Here is a 22,261-nt window from a genome sequence, read left to right as displayed (position 1 = left end):
TAGGAGTGAGGGAAAGAGAGGCAACAGGGATAAATATGTATGAACGTATGTATAAACATACCCCAATTTTGTATCCATTCTACTGTTGATGGGAATTTCAGTGGTTTATACCATAGAGCTATTATGAGTAATACCATTATGAACATTCTTGTACGTGTCTTTTCATGTAAATATGTATGCGTCGCTGTTGGATACATATCAAAAAGAAGAATTGCTGCGTCACAGGGTAAATATACACTCAGTTTTAGTAGATAATGCCAAACAGTTTTCCAAGGTGTTTATCCTGAATTATTTTCCTACTAGCAATATATGAGCATTCCAGATCATATATATCTTTGTCAACACTTGATATTTCCTTTTGTTTGTTTGTTTTGCCATCCTGAAGACTCTGTTGTGGTAGCTCTTTGTGGGTTTAATTTCTATTTTCCTGATCACCCATAAAGTTGTGCAGTTGTTTTGATATGTGTATTGGTCATTTGAATACCTTCTTTTGTAAAGTGATTTAGAACTTTAACATTTCTTTTTTCTTTTTTAATGGGTTGTCTTTCTTTTTTGTAGGAATTATGTATGTATTCTGGGTACTAATTTTTTATCAGTTATATGTATTACAAATAATTTTTTTATTCTATGGCTTGGTATTTCATTCTCCTACTGGTGTCTTTGTTTTTAACTAAACTTTTGATTTTGAGATAATTATAGATTCACATGCAGTTGTAAGAAATAATACAACGAGCTCCTTTGTACTCTTAACTCAATTTTTCCCAATAATAATATACTGCCAAACTATAGTACAATATGATGACTGAAATATTGATTCAGCCAAGATACTGAACATTTTCACAATTTTCACAACATTTCCTCATGTTGTCTTTTTATAGCCACAGCCGCTCCCCTCTCACCCCACACCCCTTTAAACCCTGGCAACCACTCATCTGTTCTCCATTTCTATAATTTTATCATTTCAAATATGTTAGATAAATGGACTCATACGATGTGTAACATTTTGGGATTTTTTTTTTTTTTTTTTTTTTTTTTGCGGTACGCGGGCCTCTCACTCCTGTGGCCTCTCCCGTTGTGGAGCACAGGCTCCGGACGCGCAGGCTCAGCGGCCATGGCTCACGGGCCCAGCAGCTCTGCGGCATGTGGGATCTTCCCGGACCGGGGCACGAACCCGTGTCCCCTGCAGCGGCAGGCGGACTCTCAACCACTGCGCCACCAGGGAAGCCCGGATTTTTTTTTTTTTTCACTCAGCATAATTCTCTGGAGATTTTAACCAGGTTGTTGCTTATATCAGTAGTTTATACCTTTTTACTGCTGACTAGTAATCCACAGTATGAGTGTACCACGGTTGTTAAACCATTCACCAGCTGAAGGATGTATGGGTTGTTTCCAGTTTGGGGCTACTATGAATAAAGTTGCTATAAACATTTGTGTACAGGTTTTTGTATGAACATATGTTTTCATTTCTTTAAGATAAATGCCCAGAGCATAATTGCTGGATCTCATGGTAGTTGCATGCTTATTTCCTCTACATACACTTAGAGCCATATCAGACAGTGTTATAATTTTTGTTTCAAACATCATATATAACTTAGAAAACTCAAGAGGAAAAAGGAAGTCTATTGTTTTTACCCATATTTTTGTTTTACCATGTTCTTTCTTCTTTTCTGATGTGCCAAGATTCCTTCTTTTATCATTTCCCTTCAATTGAGAGAATTTTCTTTGGCCATTGCTTAGGGTCATTATACTAGTGACCCTAAATTATCTTAATTTTTCTTCATCTTAGAATGTCTTGATTTCTCCTTTATTCCTAAAGGATATCTTCACTAGATATAAGATTCTGGGTTGACAATGCTTTTCTTTCAGCACTTAAAAAAACTGTGCCACTTTCTTTTCTTCTCCATGGTTTCTGATGAGAAATCCACTGTCTTTTGAATTTTTTCCTCATGTAGGTAAGGTGTTGTTTTTCTCTTCCTGCTTTCAAGATTTTTCTCTGTCTTTAGTTTTTAGAAGTCTGACTGTGTCTTAGCGTGGATTTCTTTGGTTTGATCCTGTTTGGGTTTGGCTCATCTTGAAGCTGTAGGTTTATATATTTTGTCAAATTTTGGAAGTTTTCAGCCAGTATTTCTTTGAGTACTTTTTTCAACTTTGCCCTCTATTGTTTCTGCTTCTGGGCTACAATGATACAAATGTTAGATCTCTTGCTACAATCCCACAAGTCCTTGAGGCTCTGTTAATCTCTTTCCCCTAGTCTATTTTCTCTCCATTGATCAGACTGGGTAATTTCTATTTTTCTGTCTTCTAGTTCAGGGGTCCCCAGCCCCCAGGCCGCAGACCGGTACCAGTCCATTTCCGGTCCGTGGCCAGTTAGGAACCAGGCTGCACAGCAGGAGGAGACTGGCAGGTGAGCGAGCAAGCGAAGCTCTGTCTGCCGCTCCCCATCCCTCCCCATCACTCGCATTACCACCTGAAGCATCCCCCCACCCCATCTGTGCAAAAATTGTCTTCCACAAAACCGGTCCCTGGTGCTCGAAAGGTTGGGGACCGCTGTTCTAGCTCACTGATTCCCCTGCCCCCTACATTCTGTTGTTGAGCCATCCACTGAATTTGTATTTAGATGACCATAGTTTTCTGTTCCAAAATTTCAATTTGTTAAAAAATATACACTTAAAAATGGTTAAGATGGTAAATGTATTGTGGGTTTTTTTTTTTGTTTCTTTGTTTGTTTTTTGCCACACCACGCAGCCTGTGAGATCTTAGTCCCCCAACCAGGGATTGAACTCGGACCACAGCAATGAAAGTGCTGAGTCCTAACCACTGCACCACCAGAGAATTCCCTGTTACATGTATTTTTAAAAATATTTTATTTATTTATTTATTTATTTGGTTGCGCCGGGTCTTAGTTGCAGCAGGTATGCTCCTTAGTTGCAGCTTGCCGGCTCCTTAGTTGTGGCACATGGGCTCAGTTGAGGCAGGCAGGCTCCTTAGTTGTGGCATGCAAACTCTTAGTTGCGGCATGCATGTGGGATCTGGTTCCCTGACCAGGGGTGGAACCCAGGCCCCCTGCATTGGGAGCATGAGTTTAACCACTGCGCCACTAGGGAAGTCCCTGTTATGTGTATTTTAACACAATTAAAAACTTCAACTTGGTTCCTCTTTATGTATTCTATTTCTTTGTGGAATCTTTCTATTTCTTTGCTGAGTTTTTATATTTTTTCATTTGTTTCAAGTGTTTCCGTAATTGCTTGTGGAACATTTTTATGATGGCTGCTTTAAAACTTTTGTCAGGTAAATTCTAAGATCTCTGTCATCTCAGTGCTGGTATCTATTCCTTGTTTTTTAATTCAGTTTAACATCTTCCTGGTTCTTGGTAGGGTGAGTGATTTTCAATAGAAACTTTGACATTGTGGGTATTATGTTATAAGACTCTGGTTCTAATTTAATCTGTTTTATCTGGTTCCTCTGACACCCCTATTAATTCCCTATGCATCTGAAGAATAAGCCAAATTAGCTATGATATATCATCCTGTTTATGTATTGCTAGATTTCATTTGCTAATATTTTGTTTACCATTGTTGTTCATGCATGAGGCTGTCCTAAATTTTCCCTTTCCTATGTTTTCCTTAGGTTTTAGTATCCAGGTTAGTTTTGCCTTCAGTGAGTGAGTACCATCTCTTTTTATATTCTCTGGAGGCGTTTGGATAAAACTGGTAATATTTCTTTCTTAAAGAAATAAGTTTGGAAGAATTTACCAGTGAAGCCATTTGAATTTGTAGTTTTCTTTGGGAGTAGGTTTATAATTGTAGGTTTAATTTCTTTAACAGGTATAGGACTATTTTGATTATCTCTTTTGTCTGTTTCAGTTCAGTAAATTAACTTTGTCTAAGAAATTTGTCCATTTTGTTTAAACCTTCAAATTTATTGGAATAAGGTTGTTTATAATATCCTCTAATTATTTTTGTAACACCTGTAAAACCTGTGGTGATGTACATTTTCATTCCTGATGTTGGTTATTTATGCCTTTCTGTTTTTTCCTTGATCGGTCTCTCTAGGAGTTTATCCATTTTATTATTATTTTCAAACAACCAAATTTTGATGTTACTGATTCTTTCTACTAGATATTTGTTTTCTATTTTATTGGTATCTGCTCTTACCTTTATTATTTCTTCCTTCTGCTTACTTTTTCGAGGTTTAATTTTCCTATTTTCTTAACTTATTGTTACACACCCTTAGCTCATTAATTTCAGCTGTTATTTGTTTCTGATATATAAACAGAAGGTTATAAATTTCACACAAAGCACTACTTTAGCCAAATTCCCTAAGTTTGTTATGTCATATTTCCATTACCATTTAATTCAAAACGTTTTCTAATTTCCATTGCGATTTCTTCTTCAACCCATGGAATATTTAGAAGTATATAAATTTGAGCACTTTGTACGTATCCTTTTTGTTATTGACTTCCAGCCTAACTCCATTGTTTAGAGGACATACTATGTATGCTTTCAATTATTTGAAATCTGACTTGCTTCTTGGTCTTTGCATATGATCAACTTGGATGAGCACGTATTCTGCATTTATTAAGTGCAGTGTTATGAATATATTCAGTTAAGTCAACTTAATCATGTTATTCAAATTTATGTCTCTATTCATTTTTTTTGCCCATTTATTCCATCTACTGCTAAGAGAGCTATGTTAAACTCTCAAACTATGATTGTAAATTTGTCTATTTCCTTTTATTTTTTGTCAGTTTTTCCTTAATATCACACATATTTTAAATTTACTCTTTACAGAAGGAAATGTATTTTTCACCAAAAGTAAGAAGTGCACTAAAAAGTAAGAATCAGTTTTAAGCAAGGGTGAACAAACTCTTTATGTAAAGGGTCAGATAGAAAATATAAGCACTGCATGCCACATATAATCTCTGTACATATTCTTTTTATTTTGTTTTGTTTTGTTTTTGCAACCCTTAAAAACTGTAGAAACATTTCTTAGCTTGAGGACCATAGAAAAACAGGCTACAGGCCAGATTTGGACTATGGAATACTTGACTTTAAGTATTAAAGTTTAATGTATTCCAGTAATTATATTGAGAGCTAAATAAAATTTAAATCAATAGGTATATTTGTACACTGACTATAGGCCCAGTTTCCAACATTTTATCCTTTGTACTTTCAATATTATGAAATACTTCAGGGTTTCTTTAATGTGATTTTTTTTTTTCTGGCATCACGTCCTCTGGAATATGTTCACCCTTTCATCACAACCACTTTTCTCATTTTTGTCAATAAGTTAACCTTAAAGTTCCTCTGGCTGCATTACCAGAGTCTTGCGAATGGTGGCAATATCAACATTCCAATAGTCAGCTATTTCCTCTAGAATTCTACTTATAATCAATTTTTATTTCACTTTCAGCACTATCAGTTTTCAGTCATTTTGGCTGAACTTTCAGCTTTGTTAACTGATTCTACCTTTCAATTATCAAGTTTTGTTAAAAAAATCATGTGGATTTATCATTGAGAGAAAAGAAGGCAATACCACTACATTCTTTGCAGTCTGTGTGTGAACCCAAAAGCAGATACACAGTGGCCAATCACTGATCATGATATACACCTTTCACTTACATAATGATTTGTGGAACAAAGATCTAGCAGCAAAGTTTGTGCTTTATGCCATTACTGACAGTTACTATACCATAGTAACTGAAATTTGAACCCTGCTGTTGGGGGACTGGTATTATTTAATGAAACTGTGGTACCAAATTTGTGCCTATTGGAATGGTACAAAGTGAAGACTCTTTGTATATTAAATGTGAATGGTCTAAACACACCAGTTAAAAGACACAGATTGTCAGACTGGATAAATAAAAAAGACTCAACTATATGGGGTCTACGAGAAATTAACTTTAAATACAGAGACATAGAGAAGTTAAAATAGAAGGAGGGGAGAAGTGATAAATCTTACTTACAGAAGAATTCCAAATAATATAAGTAGTTATTCCTCCCTCCAGGAGGTGGAGCTTAATTCTCCCTCCTTTGAATGTGGGCTGGACTTAATGACTCATATCCAAATAATAGGGTATGGAAAGGGGAAAAATTAAAAATTTACAGAGGAGAAGCCTGGCAAGCCCTACCTTAACCAAGGATAATACATCATGACCATGTAGGGTTTATCCCAGGAATACAGGACTTTCTCAACACTTAAAAGTCAATGTAAGTAAGTCAGAAAGAGAAAAACAAATACTGTATGCTAACACATATATATGGAATCTAGAAAAAAAAAGATGGTTTTGAAGAACCTAGGGGCAGGACAGGAATAAGGACATAGAGAATGGACTTGAGGACACAGGGAGGGGGAAGGGTAAGGTGGGACGAAGTGAGAAAGTGACATGGACATATATACACTAACAAATGTAAAATAGATAGTTAGTGGGAAGCAGCTTCATAGCACAGGGAGATCAGCTCGGCGCTTTGTGACCACCTAGAGGAGTGAAATAGGGAGGGTGGTAGGGAGACAAAAGAGGGAGGGGATATGGGGTTATATGTATACATATAGCTGATTCACTTTATTATACAGCAGAAACTAATATAACATTGTAAAGCAATTAGACTCCAATAAAGATGTTTAAATAAAAGAAAAAAAAGAACTAAACAAAAGAGATGGTATAATTTTTAAAAAGTCAATGTAAGTCATCATATCAATAGACTGAAGAAGAAAAATCATATGACCACCACAATAAATAAAAATAAAATAAAATTCAACATCCATTTGAATTGAAAGCCCTAAGCAAACTAGGAATGTAAGGAATTTCCTCAGACTGATATAGGATATCTACAGTTAAAATCTTACTTAATGGTGAAAAACCAACTGCTTTCTCCCTAAGATCAGGAATAATACAAGAATATCCACTCTCACCACATCTATTCAACATGTACTGAATGTCCTAGCCAATGCAATGAGGTAAGAAAAACAAAGGCATGCAGATGGAAAGAGAAGAAATAAAATAATCTCTTTGTAAACAGAATGATTACTACATGGAAAATCTGAAAGAATCTAACACACATACACACACACACAAACACAAAGCCACTAAAATGAATAAGGGAGGTTAGCATGGTTTCAGGATACATGGTTAATATGCAAAATTAACTGAATTTCTATATACTAGAAAGGAACAATTGGAAATTGAATTTTAAAAACAATACCATTAAAATAACACCAAAAAATGAAATACTTAGGTATGAAACTAAAAAATATGTACAAGATCCGTATGCTGAAAACTCCAAAATGCTAATGAAAAAAATTCAAAGAAGAACTAAATAAATGGAAAGGTAAGCCATGTTTACTGGTTAGAAGACTTGATATTGTTATGATGTTAATTCTCCCAAAATTTTCTATAAATTCAATGAAATCCAAATCAAGATCAGTAGACTTTTCTTGGTAGAAATTAACAAGTCAATTCTAAAATTTGTATGGAAAGGTAAAGATGGTACAATAACCAAAACAATTCTGAAAAAGAAAAACATCAGAGGATTCATGTTATCTGAGTTAGTATACAGCTAGAGTTATCAGGACAATGTGGTATCAGAAAAGGATAAAGACAGAGGTCAGTGGAACAGAATAGAGAGTTCACACATATACACTGATTTTTGACAAAAGTGCAAAGGCAATTCAATGGAGAAAGGACAGTCTTTTCAATAAATGATTCTTGAATAATTGAAGATAGCTATATACAGAACCTTGACCCACACCTTGCACCATATACAAAGATTTATTCAAAATGTATCACAGAAGTCAGTGTAAAGCCTAAAACTATAAAACTTTTAGAAGAAAACAAAGGAGGAAAATCTTTGTTTTCTTGGGTTAAGCAAAGATTTCTTAGATGCCACACCAAAAGCATAATCCACAAGAGTAAAAAAACTAATATCTTGGCCTTAATCAAAACTTAAAACTTCTATTCTTTGAAAGACAGTGTTAAGATGGTAAAAAGAAAAGCTACAAATTGGGAGTAAAAATTTCAAAACACATCCTTAATAAAGAATTTTTTTGTCCAAAATATATAAAGAACACTCATAATTCAATAATAAGAAAACAAGCAACCCGACAGAGCTTCAAGACGGCGGAGGAGTAAGATGTGGAGATCACCTTCTTCCCCACAAATACATCAAAAATACATCTACATGTGGAACAACTCCTACAGAACACCTACTGAATGCTACAGAAAACCTCAGACTTCCCAGAAGCCGAATACCAGACAACAGAAGGAAGAAGAACTACAATCCTACAGCCTGTGGAACAAAAACCACATTCACAGAAAGACAGACAAGATGAAAAGACAGAGGGCTATGTACCAGATGAAGGAACAAGATAAACCCCAGAAAAACAACTAAATGAAGTGGAGATAGGCAGCCTTCCAGAAAAAGAATTGAGAATAATGATATGATTATCATTGTCAGAATAATGATATGATTTTCAGAATAATGATACTGAAGATGATCCAGGACCTCGGAAAAAGAATGGAGGTAAAGATCCAGAAGATGCAAGAAATGTTTAACAAAGACCTAGAAGAAGTAAAGAACAAACACCTAGAAGAATTAAACAACAAACAAACAGAGGTGAACAATACAATAACTAAAATGAAAAATACACTAGAAGGAATCAATAGCAGAATAACAGAGGCAGAAGAACGGATAAGTGAGTTGGAAGACAGGATGGTGGAATTCACTGCCGCAGAACAGGATAAAGAAAAAAGAATGAAAAGGAATGAAGACAGCCTAAGAGACCTCTGGGAAAACATTAAACGCAACAACATTTGCATCATAGGGGTCCCAGAAGGAGAAGAGAGAGAGAAAGGACCTGAGAAAATATTTGAAGAGATTATAGTCGAAAAATTCCCTAACATGGGTAAGGAAATAGTCACCCAAGTCCAGGAAGCGCAGACAGGCCCATACAGGATAAACCCAGGGAGACATATGCCGAGACACATAGTAATCAAACTGACAAAAATTAAAGACAAAGAAAAATTATTGAAAGCAACAAGGGAAAAACGACAAATAACATACAAGGGAACTCGCATAAGGTTAACAGTTGATTTCTCAGCAGAAACTCTACAAGCCAGAAGGGAGTGGCATGACATATTCAAAGTGATGAAAGGGAAGAACCTACAATCAAGATTACTCTACCCAGCAAGGATCTCATTCAGATTCCACGGAGAAATCAAAAGCTTTACAGACAAGCAAAAGCTAAGATTATTCAGCACCACCAAACCGGCTCTACAACAAATGCTAAAGGAACTTCTCTAAGTGGGAAACACAAGAAAAGAAAAGGACCTACAAAAACAAACCCATAACAATTAAGAAAATGGTAATAGGAACATACATATCGATAATTATCTTAAATATGAATGGATTAAATGCTCCAACCAAAAGACACAGGCTTGCTGAATGGATACAAAAACAAGACCCATATATATGCTGTCTACAAGAGACCTACTTCAGACCTAAGGACCTAAGGAAAAAGATATTCCATGCAAATGGAAATCAGAAGAAAGCTGGAGTAGCAATACTCATATCAGATAAGATAGACTTTAAAATAAAGAATGTTACAAGAGACAAGGAAGGACACTACATAATGATCAAGGGATCAATCCAAGAAGAAGATATAACAATTATAAATATATATGCACCCAACATAGGAGCACCTCAATACATAAGGCAACTGCAAACAGCTATAAAAGAGGAAATCGACAGTAACACAATAATAGTGGGGGACTTTAACACCTCACTTACACCAGTGGACAGATCATCCAAACAGAAAATTAATAAGGAAACACAAGCTTTAAATGACACAATAGACCACATAGATTTAATTGATATTTATCGGACATTCCACCCGAAAACAGCAGATTACACTTTCTTCTCAAGTGTACACGGAACATTCTCCAGGATAGATCACATCTTGGGTCACAAATCAAACCTCAGTAAATTTAAGAAAATTGAAATCATATCAAGCAGCTTTTCTGACCACAACACTATGAGATTAGAAATCAATTACAGGGAAAAAAACATTAAAAATACAAACACATGGCAGCTAAACAATACACTACTAAATAACCAAGAGATCACTGAAGAACTCAAACAGGAAATTAAAAAATACCTAGAGACAAATGACAACAAAAACACGATCCAAAACCTATGGAATGCAGCAAAAGTAGCTCTAAGAGGGAAGTTTACAGCCATACAAGCCTACCTCAAGAAACAAGAAAAATCTCAAATAAACAATCTAACTTTACACCTAAAGGAACTAGAGAAAGAAGAACAAACAAAACCCAAAATTAGCAGAAGGAAAGAAATCATAAAGATCAGAGCAGAAATAATTGAAATAGAATCAAAGAAAACAATAGCAAAGATCAATAAAACTAAAAGCTGGTTCTTTGAGAAGATAAACAAGATTGATAAACCTTTAGCCAAACTCATCAAGAAAAAGAGGGAGAGGACTCAAATCAATAAAATTAGAAATGGAAAAGGAAAAGTTACAACAGACAGTGCAGAAATACAAAGCATCCTAAGAGACTACTACAAGCAACTCTATGCCAATAAAATGGACAACCTGGAGAAATGGACAATTTCTTAGAAAGGTATAACCTTCCAAGACTGAACCAGGAAGAAATAGAAAATATGAACAAACCAATCACAAGTAATGAAATTGAAGCTGTGATTAAAAATCTTCCAACAAACAAAAGTCCAGGACCAGACGGCTTCACAGGTGAATTCTATCAAACATTTAGAGAAAAGCTAACACCCATCCTTCTCAAACTCTTCCAAAAAATTGCAGAGGAAGGAACACTCCCAAACTCATTCTATGAGGCCACCATCACCCTGATACCAAAATCAGACAAAGATACTACAAAAAAAGAAAATTACAGATGAATATCATTGATGAATATAGATCCAAAAATCCTCAGCAAAATACTAGGAAACAGAATCCAACAACACATTAAAAGGATCATACACCCTGATCAAGTGGGATTTATCCCAGGGATGCAAGGATTCTTCAATATGCGCAAATCAATCAATGTGATACACCATATTAAAAATTTAAATAATAAAAACCATATGATCATCTCAATAGATACAGAAAAAGCTTTTGACAAAATTCAAAACCAATTTATGATAAAAACTCTCCAGAAAGGGGGCACAGAGGGAACCTACTTCAACATAATAAACGAAATATATGACAAACCCACAGCAAACATCATTTTCAATGGTGAAAAACTGAAAGCATTTCCTCTAAGATCAGGAACAAGACAAGGATGTCCACTCTCACCACTATTATTCAAAATAATTTTGGAAGTCCTAGCCATGGCAATCAGAGAAGAAAAAGAAATAAAAGGACTACAAATTGGAAAAGGAGAAGTAAAACTGTCACTGTTTGCAGATGACATGATACTATACATAGAGAATCCTAAAAATGCCACCAGAAAACTACCAGAGCTAATCAATGAAGTTGGTAAAGTTGCAGGATACAAAATTAATGCACAGACATCTCGTGCATTCCTATACACTAATGATGAAAAATCTGAAAGAGAAATTAAGAAAACACTCCCATTTACCATTGCAACAAAAAGAATAAAATACCTAGGAATAAACCTACCTAAGGAGGGCTTCCCTGGTGGCGCAGTGGTTGAGAGTCCGCCTGCCAATGCAGGGGACACGGGTTCGTGCCCTGGTCTGGGAAGATCCCACATGCCGCAGAGCGGCTGCGTCCATGAGCCATGGCCGCTAAGCCTGCGCGTCCGGAGCCTGTGCGTCTGGAGCCTGTGCTCTGCAACGGGAGAGGCCACAACAGTGAGAGGCCTGCATACCACAAAAAAAAAAAAAAAAAAAACAAAAAAAAACTACCTAAGGAGACAAAAGACCTGTATGCAGAAAACTATAAGACACTGATGAAAGAAATTAAAGATGATACCAACAGATGGAGAGATATAGCATGTTCTCGGATTGGAAGAATCAATATTGTGAAAATGACTATACTACCCAAAGCAATCTACAGATTCAATGCAATCCCTATTAAATTACCAATGGCATTTTTTACGGAACTAGAACAAAAAAATCTTAAAATTTGTATGGAGACACAAAAGACCCCGAATAGCCAAAGCAGTCTTGAGGGGAAAAAATGGAGCTGGAGGAATAAGACTTCCTGACTTCAGACTATACTACAAAGCTACAGTAATCAAGACAATATGGTACTGGCACAAAAAAAGAAACATAGATCAATGGAACAAGATAGAAAGCCCAGATATAAACCCATGCACCTATGGTCAACTAATCTACGAGAAAGGAGGCAAGCATATACAATGGAGAAAAGACAGTCTCTTCAATAAGTGGTGCTGGGAAAACTGGACAGCTACATGTAAAAGAATGAAATTAGAACACTCTGTAACACCATACACAAAAATAAACTCAAAATGGATTAAAGACCTAAATGTAAGGCCAGACACTATAAAACTCTTAGAGGAAAACATAGGAAGAACACACTTTGAGATAAATCACAGCAAGATCTTTTTTGATCCACCTCCTAGAATAATGGAAATAAAAACAAAAGTAAACAAATGGGACCTAATGAAACTTAATAGCTTTTGTAAAGCAAAGGAAACTACAAACAAGACAAAAAGATAATCCTCAGAATGGGAGAAAATATTTGCAAACAAATCAATGCACAAATGAGTAATCTCCAAAATATATAAACAGCTCATGCAGCTCAATATTAAAAAAACAAACAACCCAATCCAAAAATGTGCAGAAGACTTAAATAGACATTTCTCCAAAGAAGACATACAGATGGCCAAGAAGCACATGAAAAGTTGCTCAACATCACTAATTATTAGAGAAATGCAAATCAAAACTATAATGAGGTATCACCTCATACCAGTTAGAATGGGTATCATCCGAAAATCTACAAACAACAGATGCTGGAGAGGGTGTGGAGAAAAGGGAACCCTCTTGCACTGTTGGTGGGATGTAAAGTGATACAACCACTATGGAGAACAGTATGGAGGTTCCTTAAAAAACTAAAAGTAGAATTACCATATGACCCAGCAATCCCACTACTGGGCATATACTCAGAGAAAACCATAATTCAAAAAGACACATGTACCCCAATGTTCATTGCAGCACTACTTACAATAGCCGGGTCATGGAACCAACCTAAATGCCCATCGACAGACGAATGGATAAAGAAGATGTCATACATATATACAATGGAGTGTTACTCAGCCATAAAAAGAAAAGAAACTGGGTCATTTGTAGACATGTGGATGGATCTAGAGACTGTCATACAGAGTGAAGTAAGTCAGAAAGAGAAAAACAAATATTACATATTAACGCATATATCTGGAACCTAGAAAAATGGTATAGATGAACCGGTTTACAGGGCAGAAATTGAGACACAGATGTAGAGAACAAACGTATGGACACCAAGGGGGGAAAGCAGTGGCAGGTGGGGGTGGAGGTGTGATGAATTGGGAGATTGGGATTGACATGTATACACTGATGTGTATAAAATGGATGACTAATAAGAACCTGCTGTATAAAAATAAAATAAAATAAAATTCAAAAATAATATGAGTTCAATAAAAAATGAAAGAGAACAACAAATATTGTTTATTAATGCATATATGTGGAACCTAGAAAAATGGTACAGATGAACTGGTTTGCAGGGCAGAAACTGAGACACAGATGTAGAGAACAAATATATGGACACCAAGGGGGAAAGTGGTGGGATGAATTGGGAGATTGGGATTGACATATATACACTAATATGTATAAAATGGATAACTAATAAGAACCTGCTGTATAAAAAAATAAATAAAATAAAAGCCAAATACCTTCTCTATCCACTGGAAAAAAATAGATTATAAAAGCTATTAAGAAAACATAAAATACCTATGATAAACCATGATGGAAAAGAACATGAAAAATAATATATATATGTATAACTGAGTCACTTTGCTGTACAGCCAAAATTAAACACAATACTGTAAATCAACTATACTTCAATAAAATTTTTTTAAAAAGAGAAAAGAAAAAAACAAACAAGCAACCAATAACATAATGGACAAAAGATCTGAACAGACATTTTACCAAAGAACACAAATGAATGGTAAATATATATATAAAAGTATGCTTAACATCATTAATCACTAGGGAAATAGAAATTAAAGCAAGTCTTAATAAACTTAAGACAACTGAAATCACACCAAGGTTCTTTTCCAAACACAATAGTATGAAAGTGGAAATCAATTACAAAAGAAAAACTGGAAAATTCATAAATATGTGCAGATTAAATAACAGGCTCCAGAACAACCAGTGGGTGAAAGAAGAAATCAAAGGGAAATTTAAAAAGATCGTGAGACAAATGGAAATACACCATACCAAAGCTTATGGGATGCAAAAAAAGGAGTTCTAAGACAGAAGTTTATAGCAATAAATGTCAACATTAAGAGAAAAGAAAAATCTGAAATAAACAACCGAACTTTACACTAAGAACAAACTAAGCCAAAAGATACAGGAAGGAAATAACAAAGACCAGAGTGGAAAGAAATGAAATAGAGACTAGAAAGACAAGGGAGACTATCAATGAAAAATAAGAGTTGTTTTTGGAAAGATAAACAAATATACAAACCTCTAGCTAGACTAAAAAAAGAGAGAAGACTCAAATAAATAAAAGCAGAAATGAAAGAGGAGACATTACAACACAGAAATACTAAGGATCATAAGAAACAACTATGAATAATTATATGCCAAAAAATTAGACAGAAGAAGTGGAAGAAATTGATAAATTCCTGGAAACATAAATCTACCAAGTCTGAATCATGAAAAAACAGAAAATCTGAACAGACCAATTATTAGCAAGGAGATTGAACCAGTAATCAAAAACCTCTCAACAAAGAAAAGTCCAGGACCAGATGAGTTTACTGGTGAATTCCACCAAGCATTGAAAGAAAAATTAATGGCAATTCTTCTCAAATTCTTCCAAAAAAGTAAAGTAAGAGGGAACACTTCCAAACTCATTTACCCTCATACCAAAGCCAGACCAGGACACTACAAGAAAAGAAAATAACAGGCCAATATTCCCAGTGAACACAGATGCAAAAATCCTCAAGAAAATATGAGCAAAGTGAATTCAACAGCACATTAAAAGGATCACACACCATAATCAAGTAGGATTTATCCCTGAGATGCAAGGATGGTTCAACATATGCAAATCAATAAATGTGATACACCTCATTAACAAAACAAAGGATAAAAATCATATGATCATCTCAGTAGCTGCAGAAAAAGCATTTGAAAATTCAACATCCTTTCATGATAAAAACTCTCAAAAAATTGGTATAGAAGAAACATACTTCAACATAATAAATGCCATATATGACAGACCACAGCTAACATTATACTCAAAAGTTAAAAGCTAGGGCTTCCCTGGTGGCACAGTGGTTGAGAGTCCGCCTGCCAATGCGGGGGACACGGGTTCGTGCCCCGGTCCGGGAAGATCCCACATGCCGCAGAGTGTCTGGGCCCGTGAGCCATGGCCGCTGAGCCTGCATTCCAGAGCCTGTGCCCTGCAACGGGAGAGGCCACAACAGTGAGAGGCCCACGTACCACACAAAAAAAAAAAGCTGAAAGTTTTTCCTCTAAGATCAGGAATAAGACAAGGATGCCCAGTCTTGCCACTTTTATTCAACATAGTTGTGGAAGTCCTAACCAGAGAAATTAGGCAAGAAAAAGAAATAAAAGGCATCTAAATCAGAAAGGAAGAAGTAAAACTGTCTCTGCAGATAACATAATATATATTGAAAACCCTAAAGTTACTACCAAAAAATGATTAAAACTAATCAATGAATTCAGTAAAGTTGCAGTATACAAAAATCACTATACAAAAATCAGTTGCATTTTTATACACTAACAACTATCAGAAAGAGAAATTAAGAAAACAGTCCCACTTACAACAGCACCAAAACCAATAATGTACTTAAGATTTAACCAAGGAGGTGAAAGATCTGTGCACTGAAAACTGTAAAACATTGATGAAAGAAGTTGAAGACTCAAATAACTGGAAAGCTATTCTGTGTTCATGGACTGGAAGAATTAGTATTGTTAAAATGGTCATACTGTCCAAAGCAATCTGCAGATTCAATGCAATCCCTATTAAAAACCCAATAGCATTTTTCACAGAAATAGAAAAAATAATCCTAATATTCATATAGAACCACAAGAGACACCAAATAGTGAAAATAATCTTGAGGAAGAAGAACAAAACTGGAGGCATCACATTTCCTGATTCCAAACGATATTACAAAGCTATAGTAACCAAAACAGCATGTTATTGGCATAAAAACAGACACATAGATCTATGGAACCAAACAGAGAGCCCAGAAATAAACTCATGCTTTTATGGCCAATTAATTTTTGCAAAGAATTCAAAAATATACAATGGGGAAAGGTTAATCTCTTCAATAAATAGTGTTGGGAAAACTAGACAGCCACATTAAAAAAAATAAAAGTGGGCCCTTATCTCATACCATACACAAAAATTGACTCAAAATGGATTAAAGACTTGAACATTAGACGTGAAACCATAAAACTCCTAAGGAAAAAGCATAGAGGATAAGCTCTTGGAAATGATTTTTTTTTTTTGATTTGACACCAAAAGCAAAGGCAACCAATGCAAAAATAAACAAGTTAGGCTACATCAAATTAAAAAGTTTCTGCACAGCAAAGGAAATTATCAACAAAATGAAAAAGCAACCTGTGGAATGGGATAAAATATATGCAAACCACATATCCAATAAAGGGCTAATACACAAAATATACAAGAAACTCATAGAACTCAATAGCAAAAAAACAAATAACCCAAATCTTTTCATGGGCAAAGGACCTGAATAGACATTTTTCAAAAAAGACAAACAAATCCAACAGGGACATGAAAAGGTGATCAATGTCATAATCATCAGCAAAATGCAAATGAAAACAACAATGAAGTATCACCTCACACCTGTTTGAATGGCTTTTATCCGAAAGACAAGAGATAACAAATGCCAATGAGGATATGGAGAAAAGGGAATCAGTGTACACTGTTGGTAGGAATATAAACTGGTAAAGCTGCTATGGAAAACAATATGGAGGTTTCTCAATACCTTAAGAATAGAGCCACCACATGATTCAGCAATTTCGCTTCTGGGTATATATCCAAAGGAAACGAAGTCATTATCTCCAGAGATATCTGTACTCCCATGTTCATTGCAGCATTATTCACAATAGCCAAGGTATAGACACAACTTAATGTCATATATTTATAGTGGGATATTATTCAGTCTTAAAAAAGAAGGAACATCTGCCATTTGGACAACATGGATGAATCTGGAGGGTATTAATGCTAACTGAAATAAGCCTGACAGAGAAAGACAAATACCACATGGTATAGCTTATATGTGGAATCTAAAAAAAAAAAAAAATCAAACTCATAGAAACACTGAGTAGAAAAATGGTTGCCAGGGTTTGAGGGGTGGGGGAAATAGGAAGAGGCTGGTAAAAGGGTACAAACTTTCAGCTACAAGACGAATAATGTCTGAGGAGCTAATGCCTAACATGATGACTATAGTTGATAACACTGTATTGTATAACTGAAATTTGCTAAGAGAGTAGAAAAATGTTCTCACTAATAAAAAATATAAAAACATGAGATGACGGATGTGTTAATTAACTAGATGGGGGAATCCTTTCAAATATATATATATCAAATATATCATCACAATATTCACTTTAAATATCTTACAATTTCATTTGTCAATTATACTTCAATAAAGCTGTAATTTTAAAAAAGGGAAGGAACAAATAAATAATACGAAAATGAAAAAAGGCAGAAACTACAGACAGGTAGAATTTTAAAAAAAACATAATATGGTAACTTAATACCAATACACTTTTAAAAACAAAATGAAAAATTTCCTAGAAAAATCTAAATTACCAAAGTTAACTAAAGAAAACATAGAAAACTTAAAGAAAACAATACCATTAGATAATTTGATTTGGTAGTCAAAAATATCTGTCTTCCACATGGACATGTGCACACATGCACACACACACAAATATACCAAACAAAAAGGGCCTCAGGTCTTTTATAGGGAAGTTTTACCAACTTTAAAGGGTCAGGTAATTCTTACATTAAACTATTCCATAGTAAAAGAGAAGAAGGAACGCTTACCAACTGATTTTATGATGCTACTTTGGTACCAAAACTGGATGAGGACACTGCAAGAAAAAATAAATATAAATCAATCTCAGGAACATAAAGGTAAACATTCTAAATAAAAGTTAGCAGTACGTTTTTTACATTCATCATGATCAAGGAAGGATGTGAGGAAGATTCAACATTAGAAACATCTAACAATACAATTCGCCACATTAACAGATTAAAAAAGAAAAAACCCTGTGATCATCTCAATACATAACTAAAATTTAAAAATCATACAATACAATTCAACATTAATAACAAGAAAAATCTTCTGGGCAGAGTAGAAGTAGAAGAGAATTTTCTGAACCTGATTATTGTCTTCAACCAAAACCCCACAGAAAACAATGTTCTTAGTAGGGAAACTTTAGAAATATTCTATTTCCTCATTAAAAGCAGAGACAGTTGAGGGATGACCACTACTGCCATCATTATTACTGCCATCACTATTGAACATTGTTCCTGAGGCCCTTGCACATGCCGTAAGACAGAGCACAGAATAGAGAGAATAAGGAGGGGGAGGGAGGGGTACCAGTCAGGAATGTATGTGACTGCAAATATCAGAAACCCTAACTACCTCATGGCTTAAACAATGAGTTCATTTATCTCATAAGGAATCAGGAAGTAGGGACTCTAGTGCTGATGATGCTGATACACAGGGTTAGAACGAGTCTCCGCTTTACCTTCTTTAGCATGCTTCATTTCATCCTCACGCTTGCTAACTCACAGCTCTAAGATGACTCCTGCAGATGTGGGCCTTAACATACACACTCCAGGCAGGAAGAGGGAAAAATAGTGGCACCAATCTCTTCCCAGAAGCCCCGGGATGGACTTCACTTCTCACTGATCACATGGCCACTGTTAGGTACAAGAAAGGCTGAGAAAGTGAATGTCCGGGGATAAGAGTAGGATTAGGATTAGGATTTGGGACACACTTATACTAAATACTTAGGATGGTAAGTTATGCTTGGTCTAATGCATTCATGAAATTCTGGTCTAATCCACTCATGGATATTAAATATATTTAATATCTGGGGCATACTTATACTACAACATTACTTGTTGCTTGTCTAAAGTTTAAATTTCACTGTGTGCCCTTTAAAAAATTTTTTTTTTGCTAAATCTGGAAACCCTAGAAGCTGGGGATGTTGTTACCCTGAAAAAATTGAGGTTCTAAAATCCGCAAGGAAGAAGGGGGGGGTGGCTTCTTGGGAGGCACATGCCAATAACTACCACAGAAACATACAAATTTCTCCAGAAAGACAAGATTTTTTTCCCTGACACTGACACTGGCAAAATTTATCCAACAGATTTTTCCAGAAGGGAAACTGAGTAGCAAAACAGGCAGTGCCTTAGGATGCAGACACATTTTTCAAATGCATGTGTCCCATAAAATCCAAGGCTACATGAAGTTATACATTTAATGATAGAATTTCTGCAGGTAACTAAGAAAAACCTCAAAATAATTTTTTAGAGATACCATTAACTGGATTATCCATGTGAAATTACAAATCTTTTAGATCTTCATTCTACCAAATTTTACTGAAATTTTAATAAATTCCTTTAAAAATCATGCCCACTTCTCAGCTGCTATTTTGTTTCATCACGGGAATTTAACCATAAATCTCATTTGTCTGCAGGAACCTGAAAGTTAAACAAAAAGTGTACTGAGCTTGCAGATAATAGGAATAACAGGCTTTATGGGTGAATCTGTGGACTCACAGTAGCCTGGGTATACGGTGTGAACTGACCTTCAAAGTGGGAGAGCCAGGTTCAAGTGGACAGTGGGGTAGGACAGCACAGAAGTCAAGGCAAAAACTTGTAGGATGAAAATGGAGTCTTCACACACTACAGTTGTCCCTCACTATCCTCAGGGGATTGGTTCCAGGACCCCCAGTGGATACTCAAATCTGCGGATGCTCGAGTCCCTCCTATAGTATGGCATTGCACAGTTGGCCCTCTGTATTCCCGGGTTCTGCATCTGTGGATTCAACCAACCGCGGATGGAAATTTGTTGAATCCGCGGATGCAGAATCCATGGATACAGAGGACCGACTGTATAGCCAATCGCCCAGCCTTAGGGAAGTTGGTGGGCAGTCTCACAGTCCTGGAGGATCGCTGGAAGACAGGGAAACCAGGAAGACGGTAAAACGGGGTTGGTCCAATGCAACAAATGTCTTCTGTGGAGGTGATTTTTTTTGTGCTAAGACTCTGGACTACCTGCTACTTTTAAAGAGATGGCTGAAGATACTCCTTGCAGCCCACTTGAGGCAATGTGAGAGAACTGAGTCCTCAAAGTGGAATTCTAAGTCGTATACTGATGTGTTGTATTTAATGAATATCTGTCAGTTCTTTCTAACATTGTTGTTAGAGAACTGACAGAAAAGGGGTGGAGTAAGGAAGTGAGTTGAAAGAAGCCTCACTTCCTTGACTGAATTAACTATTTAAATAAATTATTTCTTCTCTTTCTTAGAGTAGGGTAAGGATTTTTCTCTCCTGAGAATGCCAAATTTGAGCTTTTCTGTAAAGGGCAGTTGGGTTTGCTGCCAGGCAACAGGAGAGATTCCATTTCTCTTCCAAGCATTGTCTAGCACGTAGGCTTACCCCCCATGGACTAAATGTGTTCTCCAAAAGTTGCTGCTTATAGATTTAATTCATTTCAAAAATAATATTTACTTGTGTTTTTCACTTGTTTTATTTACCCGAAGCCATTTTAATTCTTTAGAATTTTTTTTTAAATGACTATACATTAGAATAGTCCATCTTATATAGTTATATTTATTTACCTTTTAAGTGAACTTGGGAATACGGCTATTTAAAGAAATCTTATAGCGAAACATCATATAAGACAAAGATAACTCTCTAAATTGCTTGCTTTTAAAATCTGCCTTTTCCTCTAGGAGATTTGCATAAGGGAAGCTGACCTTATGTTCTGATGGAACTGTTGCCCTTCCAAGCTCTTTGCTTTCCTTTTGAAGTCAATTATCACAAATGTTTCATTGAATTGATACAAGAACGACTGGTAGTGAACAGTGAATGGGTGACAGAGCCATCTGACTTTCAAGGTGCAAACCCAGTAGCATCAACCCAATGAATAAGTCTCTCTTTCTGGAAGAGGTAACATTGCACCACTTCCATCCACAGCCCCTTTCGCTACACCCCAGAGAACACAATCGATTCCAGCGGAAGTGAAGAATCCCTCTCTCAGGAAACAAAGATCAAAGGTATTCATATTCCTAACTAACGAAAGAAAATTGTTCTGATTTACAATATTCTCAGTGAGATTTTTGGTAATACGCACATGTTATCGAGCTGTACCTTTCACATAGAAATAAATACTATTTCAGCTGCTGCTGGAATGCATTTGATTTTAAAAGGGAAGATTGTTATGCAGGTAAACTCTACCATGACAATATCAGTAGGATCTAAAAAATTCCATCATGTTGCATTATTTCGAGATTAACTAAATGACTGAGTCAATCTCTACTGCTAGCTGGTCAAGCGCCCAGGAGTCCAGAATACAAAACTATTGCTTTATATTCAAATTTGTGTTGCATAGGGTATGTTATTGTGAGGTTTCATTTATCTTTAAGCATAGGATAATAAAGCAAGTTCCCCGATTTTGTACAGATACCTTAATGCGGAAGGGAAAGGAAATCTGTATTCTTTAACATTAGGACCTCACAGTACAACATGCTCATCCTTATGGAGATTATCCTGGTTTAAAGGTGCTGGACTTTTGTAGCTTGCTTTCTTATGTTTATGAGCCACAAGACAGACTAGTAATAATTGAAACTTTTCACCACAGAACGAGACAGCTGGCAGAGTTTTTTTTTTCTGGGCTTACCCTATGTGGTCATGTTTACAGCTGCTCCCATTTTTTTAAAAAAAAAAAAGAAAGGAAGAAAGAAAAAGAAATTGAAGAGTGGCACAGAAGAAATTAATCCTACTATGTCTGCATAGTAAACTGTTACCT

The 22,261-nt window shown here is 35.7% G+C and overlaps 1 protein-coding gene across 1 annotated transcript in view; it reads left to right on the top strand.

Annotated features, from left to right (window-relative positions):
* Positions 1 to 22,261, top strand: part of IQCH (IQ motif containing H) — a 212,313-nt gene that overhangs the window by 76,933 nt on the left and 113,119 nt on the right. Inside the window, 1 exon segment of the mRNA XM_089907078.1 lies at positions 21,430 to 21,509. Coding sequence (XP_089763204.1) covers positions 21,430 to 21,509 — 80 coding nt within the window.

This window comes from Delphinapterus leucas, chromosome 2 (assembly GCF_059928025.1).
Source record: "Delphinapterus leucas isolate spDelLeu-1000000601 "Yukka" chromosome 2, BTC_Dleu_Yukka2, whole genome shotgun sequence".
In the NCBI taxonomy this organism is placed as follows: Eukaryota; Metazoa; Chordata; class Mammalia; order Artiodactyla; family Monodontidae; genus Delphinapterus; species Delphinapterus leucas.
This window is presented reverse-complemented; position numbering and strand designations above follow the sequence as displayed.